This window comes from Podarcis melisellensis, assembly GCF_964234715.1.
Source record: "Podarcis melisellensis genome assembly, chromosome: Z".
In the NCBI taxonomy this organism is placed as follows: Eukaryota; Metazoa; Chordata; class Lepidosauria; order Squamata; family Lacertidae; genus Podarcis; species Podarcis melisellensis.
The window spans coordinates 23424931-23448519 of NC_138547.1; the positions used below are offsets into that span (position 1 = coordinate 23424931).

The window sequence follows — 23589 nt, forward strand, 5'->3', positions numbered from 1 at the left end:
TATTCCATGGATTTACTGGGTCATGCATGACTTTCTAGATTGGGCAAGGACTATAAAACATGTGAATTTGTAGCAGGCACTGCAGTTCTTAATTCACATATTTCTCCTACTTCCATGTGACTAATGCACACACCAATGGAATCCAGACTGATTAAATCACAGTCAGGAAAAATGGATCTCAACCTACCATAGCGATGGGGAAAGCTTTTTCTCTTGAGGACTGTATTTGCTTTGTGGTGAGTTGGGCCAGAACTCAAACAGGTCCCCCCTGTCATTCCACCCCACTCCAAAAGAGGCTGCAGCTCAGTGGTAGAGCATCTGCTTTGCATGAATAAGGTCTCAAGTTCATCTCCAGGAAGGGCTGAAAAGAGACTCTGTCTAAAATCCTGGGCAGCTGCTGCCAGTCAGTGTGGGCAATGCTGAGCTAGATGGGGTATAAGGGTCAAGGATCTGACTTGGTATAAGGAAGCTTCCTCTGTTTACCTCTTCCTCAACACATGCAAGAAATTAGTCCAAGAGCCACAGATTGATCGTCCCTGATCTACGTATCAGGATTCCCACAGCTTAATCAGTATACATACTAGGCTCTGGTGAATGTATCTGTAATGGGGGGGGGGGGAGCAGACTGAAAACTGTGATGAGTTTCACATGAGACCAAACAAAACACCTAGGAACTGATTTTTTTGGACTAATTATACATTAGTGCCACTTCAGCAAGTTTAAGGTAATATGGAGTAATGTGGATCCCCTCCACATTGATTTATAAGAAATTCAGATGGGGAGAATTTTGTAAGCATCCCTATTTGAAAACTTATCCTCTTGTTTACCAAGAACTAACGTTAGAGTTTTCTATCAATCTACATGAGGAAAGGAACTTTAATACTAGATGAAAGGCTAGAAAGGCTTAGAGATCAAAACTACAAGGCTGGAAAAGTTTATTAGATTGGATGGGATTGTGTTTAACAAAATGAAGGAACTAGATATACAAGGAAGGAAAAATATATTTTAAGAGGTGTCGCCCAAAGAAAAAGATAGCAACTGGTGATCTTCTTGAAGAAATGGAAGAAAATATGATCACTTCAGGCTAGCACAGAATGAAGATGTTTTCAATAGTGATAAAAGACTGAGATAATGAAATTTATGACTGAGTCTTAATGGCAAGAATCCAAAATCTCAGCAATCAGGCAAAGATTCAAGTGCTTTCAGAACTTTCTCCAGAGACATGAATCACAGCTTCAAAGCTACTACCATTCTTTCAGAAGACTGAATTTAGTTACTAGGAAATAGCTCAGTCGGTAGAGCATGAGATCTCAGAGTTGTGCATTCGAGCCCCACGTTGGGCAAAAGAGGTTGGACTAGATGACCCCCACGGTCCCTTCCACCTCTACAATTCTATGATTCTAATGCTGTTTTCCATTCAAATCACACTGGTCAGATAACAGGTGCTTTTACCCCAAGAAAAGGCAAGTTCATTTTGGAACACAATGAACATTAATACTGAAATTTAAACGGAATCACTTAGCAAATGCTATATAGTAGTATTAGAAGATAATAGGTGCTTATTACAGAGGTACATTTGAATGCATAGTTTAACATTTTCTCACCTTTGACTGGAATGTCTTACTCCTACATAATTCATATTTTAAAAAGTTGCTTTCCTTTTAAAAACAGTGTAACAAAGGACTTAATTTATCTATACAGCAGGGGTGGGGAACCTCGGGCCCAAGAGGCCAGATGTGGCCCTCCAGGCCTTTTCCTCTGCTTGGGACTCTCACTATGCTGCCCCACAACATGAGGCCACCCCCCACTCAAGCCATGCTACTCACTAACGCTCTGGTACATGCTTGAGTGTTTTTGCATGGCTGGAATCTGTGCTTGAATGACAACTATGACTCTTGCTTGCCCGCATGGGTAGCTGTAGTAACATCCAACTTTTGTGCTCCTGGAATGTGGCCTGCTGAGAGTCACATCTTTACATCTGCCCTCTTTAGGCTCTGGCTTCATTTACCACCAATATGTGGCTTCTGGAAGGTTCTCCGGCAAGGAATGTTGCCTTTGGGCTGCTTTACAGGAAAGAAACTACAACTTGTGTGACTTTTAGTGCCCATGGATTAGCATCAATATATTTGGTCACACATTTGCTTGCTAATAATTGTTATGTATGTGTACTGTTTCAACTCTCTTCATCAGGACCCGGTGCTTAATTAGGGTTTCAAGTCTTGACTTTTCTTCCCTTTTCTATATTCTGAAAATGAAGGTTTTTTTGTGGTGTTTTTTTTAAAAAAGGCCAGCAGGTCAAAAAGCAAACAAGCAAGATAAAAATGCATTAGCATAAGCTTGCATCTTCTCTAGCAGCATATTGTTAATGGATTTCTGAGCAGCAAGGCTAAGAGGAAGTGAGGCGAAATGTTCTCGTCTAACCAGGCAGAGATTCTTAAGAAGCACCTTTATTAGAATACCAGAGCTCAGTGTCCTGGCAAAGCATATACCATTCTGGCAATATTACATGCGGAGAAAATGCCAGGCTGGTCATAAAGACAGGATAACTGTACAATATTTCAAACTGTATTCCATAAAACACAGTCCTGAAATCAGCTGCTAATGGCAAGTCAGGAACTGTGACTAACTTATGAAGAGACTTTTTTTCTATCATAATAGGATACAGTGTTTTAGTGCCTGGAATCTCATTTCCCTGGATAAGTGCAGAAGATTCCAAGGAGCAGTGCTTCACTTTGATCCGCTCCTGTTGCCAAGACTGCAAATACACAACAGTGGGGTGGGGGATGGGGAGTAAAAAACAAATGTAGGATGCTACACTGTATGTTAGTGCTTTGTAGAAAAATTAGTATTTTGCAAGTACAAACTGTTCTTCCTCTTGTTAAGTCAGCAGGAATCTCCAAGCCTACGTATCACTATTTTACCCAATAAGGAATGTATTAAAAGAAAGATAGGGAACCTGTGACACTCCAATTGTTGCTGGAATACAGCTGCCTCTCATCTGTTCCAACCAACACAGAGAATGGCCAGGGATGATGGGCATTGGGATCAAACATCTGGAAAGCCAAGGTACCCCACCTCTGATCTATAGCATGGTGGCAGTTCACTCACTCAGGTAAGGAGTGGTGCCACTAACAAGCATAAAACAACACAAATCTTGTGCATCTATTTCAATAATGGTGGAACTGGAAGCACTACAAACTCATACATTTTATTTCCAAATCCTTCACTCTGGGAGGTCAATAGCAAATCACACAAGGCAATTCCCAAGAGATGAAATGGGAAACCTCGGTCCCATTTTGTCTCAAATATGTCACACTTTGGTCCAGCTCAGATATTTAGAAAGCTGACAGGAGGCTTCCCATGGTAGAATAATAGGTGTGCTGCCCTCCTTCCACAAGGTTAATGAATTCATTCAGGTGTTCCACAAGGTTAATGAATTCATGTGATTCATTATCCTGAAAGCCAGGAAGATTGAGAATGTGTTGTCTTATGTAACTGGGTTTTGTGTACATGTAACACTGTAGGTGGGGTGGAGTAGAGAGTCTGTGCACCCACTCCTATACCAGCAAAGATGCACAGTAACCCAGACAGTGCTTGGACTAGACCTCCAGGAATGAGTGGAAGCTAAATGGCATGTCACTGAGCAGCCAAGACTTTAGATGCTTTAAGACCTTTGACCATAGTCTATCGCCACTTCATCTACATGCCACAATATTATTAACTCATTAACATTGATAAAGATATAAACTATCAGCAAGACAGGTTCAAAACAGGCTGTTTTGTGTTTTAAAAAAGGTATCAATAAAAAAGATCACATACTTGCACATTGCAGCCACATATCACAGTAATAAAACATCACATTGCTAATGGTTGGACACGACCGTAATCTCTAGTTAAAAAAAGAAAAAAGAACAAAAAAGGCACAACTGCTTACAAAAATATGTGCAGGGGCCAGCAAATATTAACCCAATTTTGCCACTGAATAGAATTCCCATGCAAGGTGTCAGAAGCCAGTCAAGGAAAGCCTCTCTAATATGGACTGGCATTTTCTTCCATTCGCTAGTAGCTCACAATGCTTTTGAATCCATGTATCTGAAACCTTGTGGCTTTAAAAAACTTCCTCATCTTGGAAAGGGCTACCTGCCTCAGAAGCCATGTGTACTTGCACCAGAAAAAGGAACATGTGTGGCTGTTCTGGAAGATATGCCCAGAAACTATTTGTGGCAGCCCAAAAGCCAGCCCCATGCAAACCCATGGGTTGCTCTTGAAAGCCTTTGAACACCAGCCTCCTCCCTTGCTTCCAAAATACATAACACAACACTTAGCCATACGTGAGTGAAGTGGCTCTCCCAGTACCGGGCCACAGGTCTTGCATGCTTTATTGCCAGTTTCCTATGGCTCAGGGCAGATGCAAAGATCAGTTCAATGGAGATTTCTTGCTCGAGCCTCAGGCTGGATGGTCCCACGGATGCTACTGCTGCTGCTGCTGTCGCCACCTGGAATGTCGTGGGGATTAACAAGACTGTCTTGGCTCTTCAGCTGCTGATCAGGTTCATCTCCCTCCTCTCTTGCCAGGATGCCATTAGCCAATAGGGCAGGAGGCTCATCCTCATAGTCCTGGGGTGTGTTGAGCATTGGGGACTTGGAACAGACAGTTGATGCAGTAACCATTTTGGATAAGATGGAAACCTCATCTGGCAGCGGTCCCCCTAAGGGAGGCAACTTCTATATCAGAAGAAAGAATGGACTATGAGAATAAAAGCATTTTTGAGACCAGCACATGGAGCATCATTGCTTTACAAATATCAGATCTTCTGGTGAAGCAGGTCGGAACGGAGGAAGGAAAGCACTTCAACACCTAGCTGATATTATGTACCTATTGGGTAACATCTTGGACTAACCCTAACTGGTCACAGTAAAATCGGCAGACAGCATTATTAAAGATAGAATTACAGAGTACTTGGAAGACTCCCACACAGCTGGTAAATCACCAAACCAAAACACAACCCACAGTAAGCCTCACAAGTACTGTGGCTTTGCTGGCTGCCTAGGACTGCAAAGGCATGGATATACTAAGGCACAGTTTGGGATAATTCCACACCTACCTTCCAGTGAAAAGTGCCTCCTTTTTCCCAATCTCAGTTGTATTGTGAAGGCCTGCATTGCAAGATTAGATTTTCTTTTTCTGAACACGTATTTCATTGCTGTGCACTACTTACATTTTCCAAGTCAGTAGCAACACCCTCCAGCTCCACTTTCTGGCTGATGCAGCCAAGGAGATGATCCAACACACACTGTTTTGGGTGCATTCCTTTGTCAAAGCGGTTATACATGCCACACCAGAACCTCAAGGAAAGGGGGAGAGAAAAATAGAAACTAAGATCTGCGAAGGGGATGATGATGATGACGACAATGTAAGTGTGTTTCCTTATTACAGAAAGCGATCTGAAGTTTTTATAAGGTGTAATAACCCCCATCCTCCTCATGTTAAATAAACCTGATAGGAAGAGGTACACTTCAGAATTCAAAAGAGTTTTCAACATTTGATTGATTTAATATTTGTATGCAGCTCTTCCAATAACACTGAACTCAAAGCATCTCACAATAACAAAGCATTAAACATTGGCAAACATTTCTCTCTGGGAAGGGGCTTCTTCACCCATTGAAGCAGCACAATCCCAGGCAACAACTTTTTTCACAGTTCTGGCTACAAGGGAATTGTGTCCATGCCTTTTGATAGACAACACTGTGTACAACAGTATACACAATCAGTTATTTCTACTGGAATTGCTTCTAGTGAAGGATTTCAAACATGCGTTTTCCTTGTTTTGAGGTCAAGCAAAGTAATAAAATTGTAATTTTTCCTTACAGCAGCCTTCCCCATCCTGGTTCCTTCCAGATGTTGTTGGACTGTAACTCCCATCATTCCTGACTATTGGCTGTGATGCCTGGGGTTGATAGGAGTTGTAGCCCAAAACCTCTGAAGAGCACCAGGACTGGGGGAGGCAGCCTTAGTCTCTTCATTTTCATTATGCAGTTACAAAATTAAAGCAGAATCAGCAATGGGACAACTCAAGAGTCAAGGCAGCAGCAAGGTTCCTTGTTTCCCTAATTACTTTCCGCCAATAAGCAACTTTTGTTGTTTAGTCGTGTCCGACTCTTTGTGACCCCATGGACCAGAGCACGCCAGGCACTCCTGTCTTCCACTGCTTCCTGCAGTTTAGTCAAAGTCATGCTAGCAGCTAATAAGCAACTTACTGGAAACTAAATGGCAGTGTGTTCGGCCGGAGTTCCTTGTAAGCTGCAAATCCCTTATAGAGAGGGTTTCTGAACTCCTGCTTCTTCTGGAGAAGGAAAGGCCACAGGGAATGAGTCTTCTCAAGGATTCTAGGAAATAAAAAGTGAGTGATTACAGTAGCCAGTTTTTGATGATAGGAGATATAAAGAAAAGGATCTAGTGAAGCAGAAGGGTGCTATAGAGGGAGAGAACTGCTGCAATTCAGCCAATCATAGGAAAGAACTAAAAGTGACATAAAACATGCTGCTGCCACCCAAAATGGCAGCCCTGTGTCAAGTTCCTGCGTCCCTACCATGAAACATCCCTTTCAATCTTCCTGTCACCATTACATTGTATAGTTTCCCATCTGCAATAGAATGAGGGAGGTGAAATGAGCGGTGTGGTAAGATCAGGACACAGGTTAGTTTCTTGGTATATTACAGAAGGATATTACAGGGGTACCACATTCAATGGCAGGCCCAAATTCTTTGTCATCTCTAACTCCATCCATATACAGTCCCCCTTTACAGGTCTGGGATAGCAGTTCATAGGAGGCAAGACACACCATTGGGGTCTAGTATCAGCTGCCCTCTTATCTTCTTGAGCTTCCTGCAAATCCTGAAGGTTCACATGGAGTTCCAAGAACACACCTCAGGCTGCTTCTGTGCAGGAGAACATTATGCAAATACCCTGCTGGATGAAACCAAAGGTCCATCTAGTCCAGCATAATGCTCACCACAGTGGTCAAACAGATTCCTCAGTGAAGCTCACAAGCAGGACATAAGGGCAATAGTACTTTTCCTGCTATTACCAACTGCCCAGCAACTGCCTCTGAACATGGAGGTTCCATACAGCCATCAACTTCTCTCTTATAGATTTGTTTAACCCCCTTTAATGCCATCTCTAAAATACTTTCTGACTCAACGGGACAATGCATTTAAGAAACACATACACATTTGCAGGGGCCTCAACTAATGTTTTTAGAGCATTACAGTGGTAAGCACTTAATTCGTTCCGGAGGTCCGTTCTTAACCTGAAACTGTTCTTAACCTGAAGCGCCACTTTAGCTAAAGTGGCCTCCCACTGCTGCCGCCCTGCCAGAGCACAATTTCTGTTCTCATCCTGAAGCAAAGTTCTTAACCTGAAGCACTATTTCTGGGTTTGCGGAGTCTGTAACCTGAAGCGTATGTAACCCGAGGTACCACTGTACTCTCCAGAGTTCAGGTGGGTTTAGGGAAATTATTCCTTCATTTTAATAGTCAGGGAACAAAGGAGAAAATACTGAATTTTGCCGGCTGGAAATGCCAACTCACTTCATATCTTCCCGGTCCTTGTGACAGGTCCCCAGGAAATTGCCGAACTGGCAGGAATAGACGTGATCGTGAATTTCAAGAAGACACCGCTCATTAAAATCAAATGCACAAGGAAACTGCTGCATGAGCTGCCAGGTACATTCAATGAACTGGGTGAAGACCGGAGACACTTCCTTGGGGTCCCCTTCTAGATGGCCACACCTGGAGAGACAGAAAAGTTTGAGGGTATCATCAAAAGCATTGCTGAAGGAAGACAATAGATGTTTAACCTTCAGTGGATCCTCATCCTTCACCAAAGAATCTGGTCAGAGGTGTGGAGAATTCAGTTATCCTTCACAAAACTTCTACTGTAATTTTAGCTGGGGGTAGGGAAAAGACACATTTTTAAGACCTCAAGGAGAGAATCAAGAAAGGGGATTATCTGGTGGAGAAGTAGCAGGAATAAACACTCTGGAGAGATTATTCTGATAGACCAGCTGACCTTATGATTATTGGTAAGAAGGTCTGGGCTTATCTGATGACTAGACAGAAGTTCAACCTGTAAAATTATGTGTGCCAGTTTGAACTCCCTGAAGGAAAGGCACAATATCAAAGTACTATTATGGTGCCTTGGATGATTATAGCAATATCACTGAATATTCTGTAACAACTAAGATGTTAGTAGGATTTTCTATGGTGACGTTCATGCAACAAGTTTTGGCTTAGCGCAGAGCTGGCAGGGAGGAACTGGGTAAGAAGTGAATGATCTTCCAGGGTTCTAAATTGTGTTAGGAAACTTTGTGGATAGAAACATTTTCAAAGCATTTTATTCGTTCTTATATTTTATCTCATCTATATTGTTGTACACTACTCTGATATTTTATGATGGGGTGGTGTGTGTATGCGCATGCATACAGGCAACTCCCCACTTGCACACGATCAGCATGCGTGTGACTGACTTGCGCATAGTTTCTGGTAAGAAAAGGGGGCAAGGCGGGGACAGAACAGGCTGGAACTTGTTTGTGCATGTTCTGATGTGTGCAGTGACCAGGAGCAAAACCCCTCAGTAAGTGGGGGACTCGTGTGTGTGTGTGTGTGTGTGTACACACACCACCCCTGCTTGATAAGGTTATGCTTGGGGATGGGCCACAACCCAGTTTTAGAGCATCTACCTTGCATGCAAAAGGTCTCATTTTCAATCTCTGTTGTCTCAAGGTAGGCCTTAAAAAGGCCCCGTGTGCTGTCCTGTGTAGATAATACTGAGCTAGATGAACCAACCATCTGACTTAGAAAAAAGCAGCCTCCTACATCCCTAACTGGTGAGGGGTTTAGAGAAGCTGCACAACCTCAAAGGCAGGACTGAGTGTAAAAAAACGTAGTCCTTTGCAGCCAAGCAACTCCAGTTGCTAAGCTGGATGGCAGAGCGCTTAGAGAAGTTTGTCTTATCTGTGGAATTTCTTAGCACAAGTCCTTATCTTTCCTTGTACCAGTTCCACTCTAAGGAGTTCATCAGGTGCTATGCAGAGTTTCTCTCTCTGCATTGTATTCTCACAACAATTCTGTGAGGTAGGTTAGGCTGAAAGCTAGTGGTTAAAAGTCACCCAATGAGCTTCAGTGCTGAGTAGGGATATAAATGTTGATGTCCCTAGTCATACTACAGCCCCTTAACCACATTGTAACATCAACGGAAAGCACTTGGCCAAGAAGAGCATATACAAGAAGGATCCCCTTTCCAGACATTCTAATCTTAGCACACAATTTGGATTTTACCTGTGTGAGAACTTGTGGCCCATTGAAATCCATTCCTTTTCTATCAGGACCTTTAATGATAAATTAGAGACAGAAATTAAATTACAAAGTGGCTTACAAAGAAAAATAAGTGGCACCATTCAGGGCAGCACATCAGGACTTACTTCAGGCTAAACAAGTGTAAGACCAGGCTTCAGGTCCATCAGAAAAACCAACTGTGCCTAGACACCGTCCATTTGATCTTTCAGTGTGGCAGCAGCTACACTCTGGAACTCTGCCCATTAACATTAGGAAGGTGTCCTTGCTGTACTGTTTATAGCACCTGCTAAAACCTTTTCTGTTTAGGCAAGCCTACTACAGTTTGTAAAGCTGACATGTAATATTATTTTATAACATACATTTAACTGCTGGTTTTAAAAGGGCATAGGATGTAAATCAGATATTGTATATTTTATGTAAACTGCTTAGAGGTGTGTGTTTTTTTAAAAATAATAATCAAGAACTATGCAGATAAATAAATTTTATAAATTGCAAGCAATGACTGATCTATCTGGAGCAGGAATTGGGCAAATTTTAACCCAACGAGGATCTGAAGCAGGAAGAGGGAAAAGAAATCCTCAGCCCACATTTTTCAGTAACTGAAGACCCCACTCCCTTTTCCTGAGAGTGCTGGGACAGGGCTTAAGTGTGCTCTCACTGTGTTCTGCAGTCCATTTCAAATGCTGCAAGTCATTCTTAATAAGGCAAGGGTGCCCTCCTGGATGCAAATTATCCAGAACAGTCTTTCCCAAACTTGGGAGTCCAGCTGTTTTGGGGTTACAACTCCCATCATCCCTAGTTAGCAGGACCAGCGATCAGGGATGATGGGAACTGTAGTCCGAAAACAGCTGGAGACACAAGTTTGGGAAACATTGATTTAGACAGAGGACAAGGGAGTAAGGTTTCTAGGGCAGAGTGCAGTTAAGCATTTTGGGGGGACAACAGCTTTTGCTTTTAAATTGTGGATATGTTTGTCACCCCTGGGCTCCTTTGGAAGAACAGTGGGACATAAAGCCAACAACCAAGATAGTGAACAGCAGCAGCAATAAGCTCAAGCCTCAGTGCAGGAGCCACCTCAATGCTCTCCCCAATATTGCTCAGATATAAACAAATTACACTAACACAAATCAATCTGAAGTTCTTTCACTTAAGATTTCTAAAGGTTCTCCTCCCTCCTAAATACAGAGAAAGCTTAAGATTTGGGGGGGAGGGCGCTAGAAATAATAACCGCTGGTGGAGGAATGGCTATGAAAACTATGAAAGCTACGAAGAATGGAGAAGAGGGTCTCATTGTTAGCACTAGGACCCTCTTCTCCATCCATGGTAGCTAATTTTCCGTAGGAGTTGGGATGGGGAGAAGCGGGAAATGGTAGCTACTACGAAAGCAACAGCGTGACATAAAACAACAGAAGCCAAAAAGGTAGCTAATTGTTCCTCTTGCATTGTGAATAAATGTCCTGATTTTATTATACCATTGGTGTATATCTAATTAACTTGGAAAAGGGTCCAGTGCAGCAATGGCAGCAAACAGCAGCATTAAGCCTAGCATCAATAAATAAAGACGCAGTCAATTCAAAGATCTTCATCGTTAATTGTATCTCTCTACTACCCGAAAAGTAGCTGCTTGATAACCTTTGGAATATCATAGCAATTTCAGTTCTTTGTTAAATCGTGAAGCTCTTGCCAAATGCAGGTCGTTTCAGGGCAAGATCAGAACATCAAGAGTTCTGAACATCAGCGTCATGGAGATGCTTTAATAGGGTGAGCATTGTGTGCAAAATAGCTCTAAGTGCCTGGCTATACATGAGGAATGAGGCACTATAATTCTGAACTATACCCCATCATGTTATGTGTCATATTTTTGAATGCACTCCCACTCCACAGAAAGCTTATAGCATGTAATAAACAAGCACTTCACCATGAGAGATTTTAACACAGCCCTTTCCCTAATGTACTAGTGTGCTATAGGATTTTTTTTTATATACATCCACCTTCAGACTGATGTGGTATAGCCGGAATTCTACTACCTCATTCTGCACAAGGGAAGGAGCAGCCTATTAAAGGACTGTTAATATAGCCAAGTAACATTTATCAGATCTCTTACAATATTTTCCTCTGCAGGAGGGCTTCTAAAAAGATGCCCAAGGAAGAAATGCATGTGGAGACACAGTAGAACTGAAAAATCCTCATTTCCCTTCCCACAAGTGATTTTTGCATTCAAAAGCAACACTGCCACACACTTAGATTTCCAATTCTAAGACAAGCATTTCTACATGATATGGGATTGCTCCAGCAGCCCTCCCATGGAAGAAAACAGACAACATACACAAATGCATGACTCATCTCCTCAAAGACCAATTTATGTCAACCTCAGAGTGACATAAAAACCGAAAAACCATTTAGAATCATGAAATGCCTCCAGTGAGTATTTTTTAAGTGCCTGGAAGCATTCTGAGGTACACCTTGGGATCAGATTATGCAGTGCCGCACATACGCTTGTATCTTTAATTATATGAAATGCTTGTTGGCAACGCTGTGCTTATACAATGAGCATATGAATCTCTAATGTAGGACAGACCACGTCAGCTTAGAATCCTGGCTGTGTGTAGCCCATGATATGGAAATTCAGCAACACATTCCAATATTTAATATCGTTCTTTTCGTTCAAAATAAATCTACCCTCTAATAAAGCCACACAAATATGAATTTGAATCTGATAGCCAAAATGTAATGAAATCTCTGAAGCCAAAATGAGTCATTTTTCTGTCATCCATTGTGCTGTTTATTTTTAGACTGCAAACCTGCATTCACTGTGGTGTGTGTGTGTTTTCAAAATTAGCATTTTAACTGCCTAATAAGTGTAAGGAAGCTTTAAAAATAATGTTGGTTCTGATTTAACATACAGGGCATTTTGCACAGTAATTCTTCAGCATTTTGCACAGTAATTCTTTCCTTACTATGTCGAGTAGCAGTAGCAGATATCAGGCAGACATAAGTTGATGCATATACCGTATTTTTCGCCCTATAGGACGCACTTTCCCCCCCGCCAAAAATGAAGGGGAAATGTGGGTGCGTCCTATGGGGCGAATACAGGCTTCAGGAAGCTCTGTGCAACCGTCCGGAGCCCGGCACCAAGCCGCGCTGGCCTCCGGAAGGTCGCGCAGAGCTGCCTGCATTCCGAAGCCTTGGGCGCGCTGAAGAGCGCGCCTGGGCTTCGCACAGCTGTCCGCAACCCTGGGGAGACCGGCGCGGCTCCTAGGCTTGCGGATAGCAGGCTGTTCTGAGGGCTGGGGTTGGGGGAAGCTTGGGCTTCCCCCGCGCCAGCCCCGTACCTGGGGGGAAATAATTTTTTTCTTTATTTCCCCCCCAAAAAAACTAGGTGCGTCCTATAGGGCGGTGCATCCTATGGGGAGAAAAATACGGTAGTTGCTAACTTTGTTTACTTTATAATCCTAAAAAGCAGCTTACATTACAGGAATTTGAAATCACAAGTCCCCCAGCACAGTTCCTCTAGAGGGGTTTAAGCCTTTTTCCTCAGTGGATTATAAAGCTGTAGCATTCAAAAAGTATCTTGTTGTAAAAACTGGGGAGTAAACCCAAAGAGTGCTAATAAGCAACCTAGTACAACCCTTCACTTCAGTTCTCAAAGAATGCTAATAAATTAAACAATCTTAGTATCAGCTATCATTCTTGGTTAAAACTGAAAGGGAGAGAAACAATTCATTATGGTGGTCTATCACACATACCCTCAGACTGAATAAAGACAAACATTTATGCAGAAGTTTAACTGCAAGAATAGATGGCTTTAATTAAAAAATATGTATGAGCTGTATGAAATAAGGGAGAGCCTCCCCCACAACTCACATTAGTCTTTACTTCAGGTCTTATTAGACTGATGTTATGTTCATATGTGCACAGAGAAAAATGCCCTGCAAGTTCAAAGTATGAAATAGTGACATTGATGCATACTACTGCAGTAAAAGTGCAGCCCTGCCCAGTGGAACGGCTTTGCCTCTCATCTGCTTAGCTGTGGAAGGAGAGTAGGCACAACTGCATATCACTGCCTGGACCATAAGCATTCTGTTAGCTGGTACCAGGAACTGCAGCTGCCCATGCCATAACTTGCCTGCTCACCTTCACTTAGTGCTCCTGAAGACAGTTCAAGAATGTCTTGTGCAAATTAGGGTAAATTTGCAAAAGATGATTTGTACTGGATTTCATTTTGGATCAGAACATTTTCTGATGCCCTAGAGAGTGTTCTAATTTAGCTTGTTTATTTTACATGTTTTCAGTAAACAAAGCTAAAACCTTTGAAGTTGTCAAGCTTGACTAATACTGTATTTGCAATCGGTATTCATTAACTTAATTAGAGACATAAAGCACCCAAAAAAAAATTTCATCCCACATCACTGCTTGAAAATACAGTGGTACCTCGGGTTAAAAACTTAATTTGTTCTGGAGGTCCATTCTTAACCTGAAACTGTTCTTAAGCTGAGGTACCACTTTAGCTAATGGGGTCTCCTGCTGCTGCTGCACTGCCAGAGCATGATTTCTGTTCTCATCCTGAAGCAAAGTTCTTAACCCGAGGTACTATTTCTGGGTTAGAGGAGTCTGAAACCTGAAGCGTATGTAACCCAAGGTACCACTGTATATAAAGAAGTCAAGGGGCATGTCATATATGATATATCAGAATCCCCCAGTCCCACCACTGTTCAAATTAATTAGATTTGTCATGTGCAACTGCACCATGACTTCTCCAAATCACAAGCATGCAACAGAAGCAATCAGATGCTTTAATTAGGATTTGTTTACACATAGACCAATTCTAACCATTTGCATGAATCGACCATATGGTTTAAAAACAAAAAAGCGAAGACAGATCTTCTCCTGCTCTTACCATAAATCCCTTAAAGGTCCGATAAAAGGGGTCCAAGAGGAGGCTGGCCACTGAGCAGACCTGGGCAGTGCGATCCCAGCCATCAGAGCAGTGCACTAGGACAGTGGCACCTTCATCTTTCACTGCCTATGACAGGTGAGATGGCACACACAAATAAAAACATACCATATAAACCTCCTGAACATTTCACAGCAAAACATTTTGACTGCTGCTTTAAATAAAATGCTGGATTACATGATACCAATATGGAGAGAAGGCCAAACAATGAACTATGAAGCAGGTGGAGCCTAGAGGACAGATGGGGAACCTGTGATCCTTCGTACTGGACTACAACTACCATCATCCCTGACTGTGGGCCATGCTGATTGGTGCTGATGTGAGTTGGGAGTTCAGCAACATCTGGAGGGCACCATGTTTCCCATTCCTAGCCTACAGAACACATGACCCCCTCCAACATCCCCCATTTAAGTAGGTGGCCCTCCATTTGTTTTTATTAGCCTGGATATGAAAAAACAAACCTATGATTTCCCCTCTATGGTTCTTGCCATCAAGGACTTTAACGATCTGTTAGTTTTTTTCTGCTGCCCTTAAGAGTGCCCCAACACTGAACAACTTCCTAATCAAGCTGAATAGTGGAACTGCCTCCTCTTGAGCACACTGAAGTGCCAATTCCATGTAAAAGTCATGGAACTATGACAGGTTTAACACAGAAGACCTACTTTCCCTAGTGTTCATTCAAGATCTGCCTCGCCCAAGCACAGCCCAAGCAATAAAGCTTTCACTCCTGCTCTCCCATTTCTTTGATGACGGATATCTTTGGAAATTCAGAGGTGGGCCTTACCTTAGCAAGAAAGACACCAGCATCCATTACAGCTTTAATGTGCCGTAACCAGCCAGAGTTCTCTAAGCCAGTAAGGAAATCACTCATTGAAGGAGATTTCGTTTCACACACTAAAGGAACAAAAGCGGAAGGTATGATAAACATACAACTGTCTCTATCATTATGGAAGTTTCTTCCAAGCATTGAGAAATTGTTTGTGTGAAGGCCACTCAGAAATTGCTACCCAATATAAATTCCTCCTTCATGTAGTCAGAAACTAGGGAGTCTTTCAGCCATGCACCTTGCAAAAGGCTGATTTAAAAGGCATGTTAACTGAGAAGCAAAAATTGTGTTTTTAATAATCTCTTGGGAGCCACTCACAAGTGGATGGGGCAACCCAGTCAGCTGGGTGGTATATAAATAAAATAATAATTACTATTATTAATATTATCAGGTTATGTGCTTCGCTTAAAAAATAAATAAATTTGCAGATTCCTAAACTTCATTCAAGCATGGATTCCAGGGCAGTGTGCATAAAAATTCTAAATATCAATACAATATTAAAACAATAAAAATGAGATGGGAATAAAATCTGAGGAATATTAATCCAAAACGAAGTGGCAAAAGGAGTACACACCATTCGCCCCTTCTGTGGGAGGGTATGCCAAATCCAAGGCAAAACCACCAAGAAGGCCCTATCCTTTGCAGATGCATAATGCATCTCTCCAAGAGATGGAACTCACGGATATGAAAACCTTAATGCTTGGGCAGGCTGGAATGGAAAGAGGCACTCCATCACTGCTATGTACCAAAGGTGAAAAGCCTTTGGGGCATCCAGTCACCTCACAAGGTATCCTCCAAAGTGGAAACACAAACTTGTGTGCAACAAAGTGCCATCAGGTACCATTCTGATTCAGCTGGCAGCTTGTGAGAAGTGACAGAAAGCCAGCTTATTCACCCTGCAGGATCAGATTTCCCTTGGTGATAGAATGACTGGGGAGAATCCTGCCTCCAAACAGCTTGGCCAGGAATGATTCGACCCTCCTCCTCCATATAAAGAAGTTGGTCACTTCTGATTTCACAAGGAGGACTCTGAACTCTGCAGCTCAAATAGTTCAAACCCTCCTTTCTCAATGTGCTTTAAAATTAAAATGCAGGTGTTTATCCCCCACCAGCTTTCATCTCTCTAAATATTGCTTTTTAGAGCAAGCTGTAACACCAGCAACCCACTTCAGCAAGCCGGGAGAGCTGCCAGGTTATTTACTCTCCTAATCTCTTGCCTGTCCCACACCTGCAGAGTACACAGGCTCCTGTGTCTACAATAATTGCCTGTCTTACAGCAATGTAGCTCAACAGGTGATCATCACAAGTGGCCAGCCAAAATAAAAAAACCAAACACACCTTCCAGTAGCTTCTGCAGGCTGCTCCTCATAACATGGATGTTTTCGATACCAATGAATTTAAAACGAATGTTGTCGTAGTTATCAACATTCTCATAACCCTTTCCAGCAGCTCGGTTGGCCATGGCATTCAGCTGGAAAAATTGGGTAGCAAAAAATGATTATGCACAGCCCTTTCTGATACATACACATCCACTGGCCCTCTTTAGCATTATTTGAAAAAGTAACTTAAAAAGTGGAATTCTGGTGTCTCACAAAAATTTCTAAGACAGAAACTAGAACATTATCAGAACTGCAAGGCTACAATCCTACCATAATGTTCTCCTCTTTCCCCTAGGGATGCTAAGTATTATATGATGCATCATTGTCAGTATTTTTTGCCACCTGCTGCAAGTAGCAGCCAGTTAAGAAGAGATAAATCTGCCTTCCCTGACCTGGTGCCTTCCATATGCTTTGGACCCTAACTCCCATTGTGCAGGCTAGGGTTAATGGGAGTTTCTGCCCAAAACATCTGGAGAGCATCAAGTTGCAGAAGGCTGATTTAAAAGGCATACTAACTGAGTAGCAAATATGAAGTGACTGGCAGATTGTTTTGTGCATGTGTGCGAAGTATCAGTAGTGTCAAGAGCTGGTAAGGCTTTTTCTGCTGATGGCCACATTCCCTTGCGGATAATCTGTTGTGGGAGGTACATGCAGTGGTGGGCTGGGAAGAACAAAATGTGAGCAGGTCACACTCTTCTCTATCTTTTTGCCAACCTCTTTCCTCTCCTTTCCCTCCTTCTTACCACCTGCAAGAAGTTAGCCCAAGGTCCACATGAAGCACCGCAAGGACTATGTAAGGCCCACCCATGAAACTAGGAAAAGGATGTCATGATTCTCCTCCCTAGCTGAATCCCTTTACGGCCACACTGTGTTTAGGCAATGTCAAAGTCAGAGTTGTTGACCACACAAGTGCCCCCAGATCCCATGAAGTGATACCTTTGGCCTTGTGTCTACAACATACATGAAGGGACTTCCTGGATTGGCTTCCCTAAGTGCTTGCAGCAGCTGTTCATCCTCTGGGCAACGAGCACTTAACCCAGACAAGGGCTGACTACAACGGCATATTGCAGCCTGAAAGACACAAGAATATGTCACGTGTAGCAGGTAAGAAGTTCTCCAGCACAGAATTGTGCAGTAAGGCACCTGCTTTTCTCCACCCACAACTTGCTGATAGAAGCAGCAGTGTATTAAGCAATTGCCTTGGTCTACCAACATGCATAAATATTATGAGAGAAACTTTTATGAGAGTATACAGAAGTGACACAATTGTGGGGAGGGAAACCAACTTATCTTTTAACAGCTGTTTGAAGTTTATCTGGCGTGCCAATGTTTAGGAGGGTTAGGAGAAACAGCTTTAATTCCAAGAATACCTCCTTTTGGATGAGACAGTGCCTTTTGTGAAATGAGATCATCACCCTCATATCCATTTACTTTTGATCATCATTCTTCTCCCAAACCAGTGACAATGCTGAGTAACCAGAATACTGGCATGAAAACGCATATACCACCAACCAAGGGAAGTTCCCCGAAAATGCAGTAACAAAATAATTCTGTCCATACTTGAACCTAGGGCACTGCAAGGACAGCAAAGTTAAAAGCTAAATGCTCAGCATTTTATTCCACAATGAGAACCAGTGCCTTTTAAATCAGGCCAACAATGAATAAAAGAGGGTTCTCTGTTGCAAGCTATTTCCTGTTTCAAAAAGCTGAGATTAGCAGAGTTGAAATATAATTAGCTGAACATTGCCCAACATAACCAGATCTGTAGTTTTCAAGAAGAAAAATGCTGTTCTGAATTGATCTGAATGAAGTGTTGCCACTAAGTTCTGTGCAAAATGGAACTGGGTAAAAGAGTTTCAGGTGAGACCAAGAGGAGAAACTTACTGCTGTCCATGGGGTTTCCCATAAAGAGATTCTGGCAAGGCCCCAACTGAGTCACCACAAGGCCAGAGCCAAGGCATCTGTGTGCACTGAAGACTTCACCAACACTTGCAGGCTGAGGTGTGTATAGCCAGGAGCTGGTTCTCCCCATCAGTCCTGCATTGTCTCCCTAGGACAATGTGGGGTGTGTATGGAAAAGGAGACACCAAAAAATTGCTGTACATGCCTCAGTCAGCCAAGAGCTAATAGTCATCAGGAGCCAGTAGTTGCTGAACCGTCTAACTTTACTCATTTCACCTCCACATCCCCTCCACAAATTGTGGATGAAACAACACTGGAAAATCACAATTCCGGGCTCCTGATTTTAGGAGTCCAGTTTAAAACTGTAATAATATTTAATTTTAAGAAGCTGCTTTTCCTCATCTCTTCTCTAAATGAAATTCTGAAAAAGAACATCTAGTCAATTTAGGATGGGCCCCCCAAAACTGGGCAAAATAATTTTGGCCATGCTATGTCGTAAAGCGATAAATCATGGCCAAAATTATTTTGCTCAGCCACTTCTGTAAAATGTTGCCAAGAAGTCATATGGTATGGTAGAGGAAGAGAGAAGACATGAGCAATATTTACATGTGTTTAAAATGTAAAGCTGAAATAGTTTCAAGGTAGCAATTTCAGTACAAGAAGACAAGATTGCCTTCTGCATCAATAAGCATTGTCTAAGGCTTGATCTATCCTAGCGGTGGGGAACCTGTGGCCCTCTGCATGTTGCTGGACTTCAGCTCCATATATTGATACTGATCAAGGAAGATGGGACCTAATGTCCAGTAATGTCTGGAGAGCCATTGGTTCCCCACCCCTAGTCTACACATACAGCACAATCAGGTTGAGTCCCGAGGAAGACGACGGGATTGACTATGGAGGAAGACCAAAACCCCATGAAAAGCAAAGCATGTGTTACTAACATTATTCTCTTTGTAGAAGTAGGAAAGTGCTGGTATCCGACCCCGGCTTCGAAACTTTGAGCTCCCCAGCACCGTTGCCCTAGTAGCTGCTTTAGGCACCACTAGATCTGGAGAGTATGTGCTGCAAACCTAAGATACAAAAAGAAACTCAACATTGATATTAAAGCTAAGTCAGCTGCAAATGTGTTAAGGTGTTTAGCAGTATTTGTTTAGAATCAGCAGGAGTAAGATACTATTGCTACAAGCAAGCAAGCACGCACCAAACACTCATTCTAAATTGCTCTGACTTACAGAACGCACAGCATTACTGTTCATTATGATCTAGAAGAGAGGGACCTTTCTGCAAGTTCCCTGGACATGTAAGGTCAGTTTGATTAACAAGTCAGACCTTTTCAGTTGTAGTTTCACTGTTGTACAATTCCCCAGGGAAAGCTCACCAAAGCCCAACAGTAACTGTTTTCAGGAGATGTGTTACAGCACCCTTTTATGTGTGGTTTGTTTCAACAGTCTTTTATAGAATGCAAGGCTAGGCTAAAGAGAAGAGCAGGTTTTCTCCCTGACCTTGTACTGTTTCTCATAGATTATTATCTCCTTAATACACCTTATTGCAATGCAGCAATACAAAAGCTTGTATCCGAAAACAAGTGATGCATAATTAGTTCAGTTTTATCCTTCCTTAACATATCCAGCCTTATTTTATAAAATTATGGCCCTTTTCCAAATGGCTTTCCAGCCTCCAGAGGCCCATCCATGGGATGTCCAAATCACTTAAGACATACTTAACCAAGTTAAGAGTAAAGGGAAAATAGAAGGGGTTTTAGGGTTGGTTTTCTTTTTTGAGATTCTTTGTCTGCTGCCCCCAGAAATCAAAGGTTCCACCTCTGTACTTTCAGCATTCAGCTTCATTCTATTGGCCCACATCCATTCCATCACTGCCTCCAAGCACTGGTCTAACACCTCACCTGCCTCTTCTGATCCAAAGGGAACAAAGAGATAAAGCTTGGTGTCATCTGCATATTGATGACGTGTCACTCCAAATCTCATGACAACAGCTCCCAGAAAATTCAAATAGATGTTAAATAACAACAACAACAACAACAATTTTATTGTCTGGCTATCTGGCTAGGTTTCCCCAAGCACTCTGGGCGGCTTCCAACTGAATATTAAAAACAATACAGTGGTGCCTCGCAAGACGAAATTAATTCGTTCCCCAAGTTTTTTCTTCTTGCGAGTTTTTCATCTTGCGAAGCACGGTTTCCCATAGGAATGCATTGAAAATCAATTAAACCGTTCCTATGGAGACCGCTTGCCAGGCTGGCGGTGCGGAGAAGGGCTTTTCTCCCCACCGCAAGCCTTCAGGACAGGTACGGGAACAGAGGGGAAGGCGCGCAGCGCTTCTCCTCTGTTCCCAGGGCTTGTGGTGGGAGGAGGGTTTTTCCTCCCCACGCCAACATTCAGAACAGCATTCTGAAAGTTGGCGGTGGGAAGGAAAACCCTCCTCCCACCGCAAGTCTTCAGGACAGCCATCCGAAGGCTGGCGCAGGGAGAAGGTCTCTCCGCCCCACCGCCAGCCTTCGGAGCAGCCATCCCAAGGCTGGCGGCGGGAGGAGGTCTCTCCGCCCCACCGCCAGCCTTCGGAGCAGCCTTCCGAAGGCTGCCAGTGGGGCGGAGAGACCTCCTCCCGCCGCCAGCCTTCAGAGCAGCCTTCCAAAGGCTGGCGGTGGGGCGGAGAGACCTCCTCCCGCCGCCAGCCTTCGGAGCAGCCATCCGAAGGCTGGCGATGGGGCGGAGAGACCTCCTCCCGCCGCCAGCCTTCGGAGCAGCCATCCGAAGGCTGGCGGCGGGAGGAGGTCTCTCCGCCCCACCGCCAGCCTTCGGAGGAGGTCCAAGGGCAGTGGGGAAGACGCGCTGCGCTTCCCCGCTGTCCCGGAGATTTCCCTATGGGCTTTCGTCTTGCGAAGGAAGCCCATAGGGAAATTCGTTTTGCGAAGCGCCTCCAAAACGGAAAACCCTTTCGTCTAGCGGGTTTTCCGTCTTGCGAGGCATTTGTCTTGCGGGGCACCACTGTACAGTGTCAGACACTAAAAACTTCCCTAAACAGGGCTGCCTTCAGATATATTCTAAAAGTCAGATAGTTGTTTATTTCCTTGACATCTGATGGGAGGGCGTTCCACAAGACCCACACCACTACCGAGAAGGCCCTCTGCCTGGTTCCCTGTAACCTCACTTCTCGTATGAGATGAACAATGGGGATGGAGATGCTCCTTCAAGTATACTGGGCCAAGGCCATTTAGTACTTTAAAGGTCAGCACTAACACTTTGAATTGTGTTCGAAAACATACTGGGAGCCAATGTAGGTCTTTCAGGACCGGTGTTATATGGTCTCGGCAGCCACTCCCAGTCACCAGAGCATGGGGGATAAGATAGAATCCTGCAGGATACCAGAGGACAACTGCCATGGTGCTGAAAAGTAGCCTACTTTCTGGAAATGGAGCTGGAGGTAGGAGCAGAGTTACTGAAATACAGTGCCCCCAACCCTTACCTCCCTGAGCTGCCTCAAAAGGATACTATGGTCAACAGTATCAAAAACTGCAAAAAGATCAAGGAGTAGGAGCAGGGGCCCAGTCTCCACATCTCTCTCCTGATAAATGTCATCAACTAGGATGACAAAAGCTGTTTCAGTGCCATGACCAGGTCTGAAGCTGGAAGGGACTGGATCCAAGCAATCAGCTTCCTTTGAGCATGCCTAAAGCTGGACTGCCAACACCTTCTCAAGCACTTTGCCCAGAAAAAGGCATATTTGCCACTGGAAGATAGTTGGTATTCTTCTGTTTATTTATACCCTGTCTTTAAGGATACTCATCTTTTGAAGCAGCTCACAAGTAAAATAAATAATACATGAACAAAATTAGAATGAAAAATGTAACAAGCCATTGGAATGAAACACTGCATTAAGCTGCCGTCTGAACAAGAATTACCTCATAGTCTTTGTTAAAATCGGTTATTTCCCAATAGTCATTTGGAATCCCCATGCGCTGGTAGTCTACTTTGACATCTATCAGCTTCCAGCCCATCTCCCGGTTCTCTTTGGGCATTTTGGGATTGTAAGAGAATGCATAAAGCTCTTCCGGTTTCACTAGAGCACAAAAACAATTTTGAAAGAGGAAAAAGATAAGTGATTGTGTAAGCCAGAATCCTTCATAAATCACAGGTACACATACACACACACAAGTGGAATCAGGAGTAGGGATGGATTACTCTGCAAATGTGCTCTGCTTGGTTACTTGTTTTTCCAGTTTTAGGCCCAGCATGCTTTATTTATGCTTTTTAAAAATAGATAAATAAATGTGCCATTTTAAAATGGCATATGCTTTTCTTTTCAAGTCAGCACAAAATCTGTACTCATTTTTTTGGCAATTCCCCTAATATAATTCCTTTCTATGGGGTCTGGGTGGGGACTGTTCATTCACTATTATACATATTTTTGCACACACGTTCCTCTAACATATGCTTCTTTTATATACACATTTTGGGTGGGAAAACTGCATCACAATTCAGAGAAGTGTGAATTTAAAAGGATAACTGTGTTTTGGTTTAGAAGGTGTGAATTAGGTAAAATAGAATCACAGAACTGTCAGGTTGGAAGGGACCCTGAGGATCATCTAGTCTAATCCCCTGCAATGCAGGAATATGCAGCTGTCCCATATGGGAATCAAACCTGCAACCTTGGTATAATCAGTATCACACTCTAACCAACTGAGCTATCCAGCTGATGTTTGAGCTGTAGCAGTAAAACAGAACAAATTTCTCCTCTATCCTCATTGAGAGGTTTCCTTTGTGTTCAGTTTTGTTCCAATTTCAGATTCAGTAACAGTACCACTCAAGTCGTCAAGTCAAGTCCTTTTATTACGGACAATGACCGCAATCAAGTATCAAAAAATAGTACCACTCTATTCTGCCTTGGTCAGACCACATCTGGAATACTGTGACCAGTTCAGGGTGCAACTATTTAAGAAGGATGACAAGCTGAATGTGAGCAGAGGAGGCAACCAAGATGATCAAGGGCCTGGAAACCAAACCTTATAAAGAACGGTTGAGGAAGCTGGGTATGTTTAGCATGTAGAAGAGGTGATGGAGAGGAGATATGATAGACACTGTCAACTGTCTAAAAGGCTGTCACTTGGAAAATGAAGCAAGCTTGTTTTATCCTGCTCCAGAGGTTAGGGTGTG

The 23589-nt window shown here is 43.1% G+C and overlaps 2 protein-coding genes across 2 annotated transcripts in view; one reads left to right on the plus strand and one right to left on the minus strand.

Annotated features, from left to right (window-relative positions):
* The window catches only part of LOC309362021 (uncharacterized protein C8orf48), a 384870-nt gene that overhangs the window by 97912 nt on the left and 263369 nt on the right, over positions 1-23589 (plus strand). The window lies entirely within an intron of this gene.
* The window catches only part of MTMR8 (myotubularin related protein 8), a 32126-nt gene continuing 11726 nt past the window's right edge, over positions 3190-23589 (minus strand). Inside the window, exons 4-14 of the mRNA XM_081897409.1 lie at positions 22338-22495; positions 19360-19488; positions 17453-17587; positions 16476-16608; positions 15096-15205; positions 14255-14380; positions 9340-9389; positions 7591-7791; positions 6259-6387; positions 5220-5346; positions 3190-4725 (exon numbers count right to left, since the gene is read on the minus strand). Of these exons, the coding sequence (XP_081753535.1) occupies positions 4423-4725; positions 5220-5346; positions 6259-6387; positions 7591-7791; positions 9340-9389; positions 14255-14380; positions 15096-15205; positions 16476-16608; positions 17453-17587; positions 19360-19488; positions 22338-22495 (1601 nt within the window). The 3' untranslated portion in view covers positions 3190-4422. The remainder of the gene's footprint in view (positions 4726-5219; positions 5347-6258; positions 6388-7590; positions 7792-9339; positions 9390-14254; positions 14381-15095; positions 15206-16475; positions 16609-17452; positions 17588-19359; positions 19489-22337; positions 22496-23589) is intronic.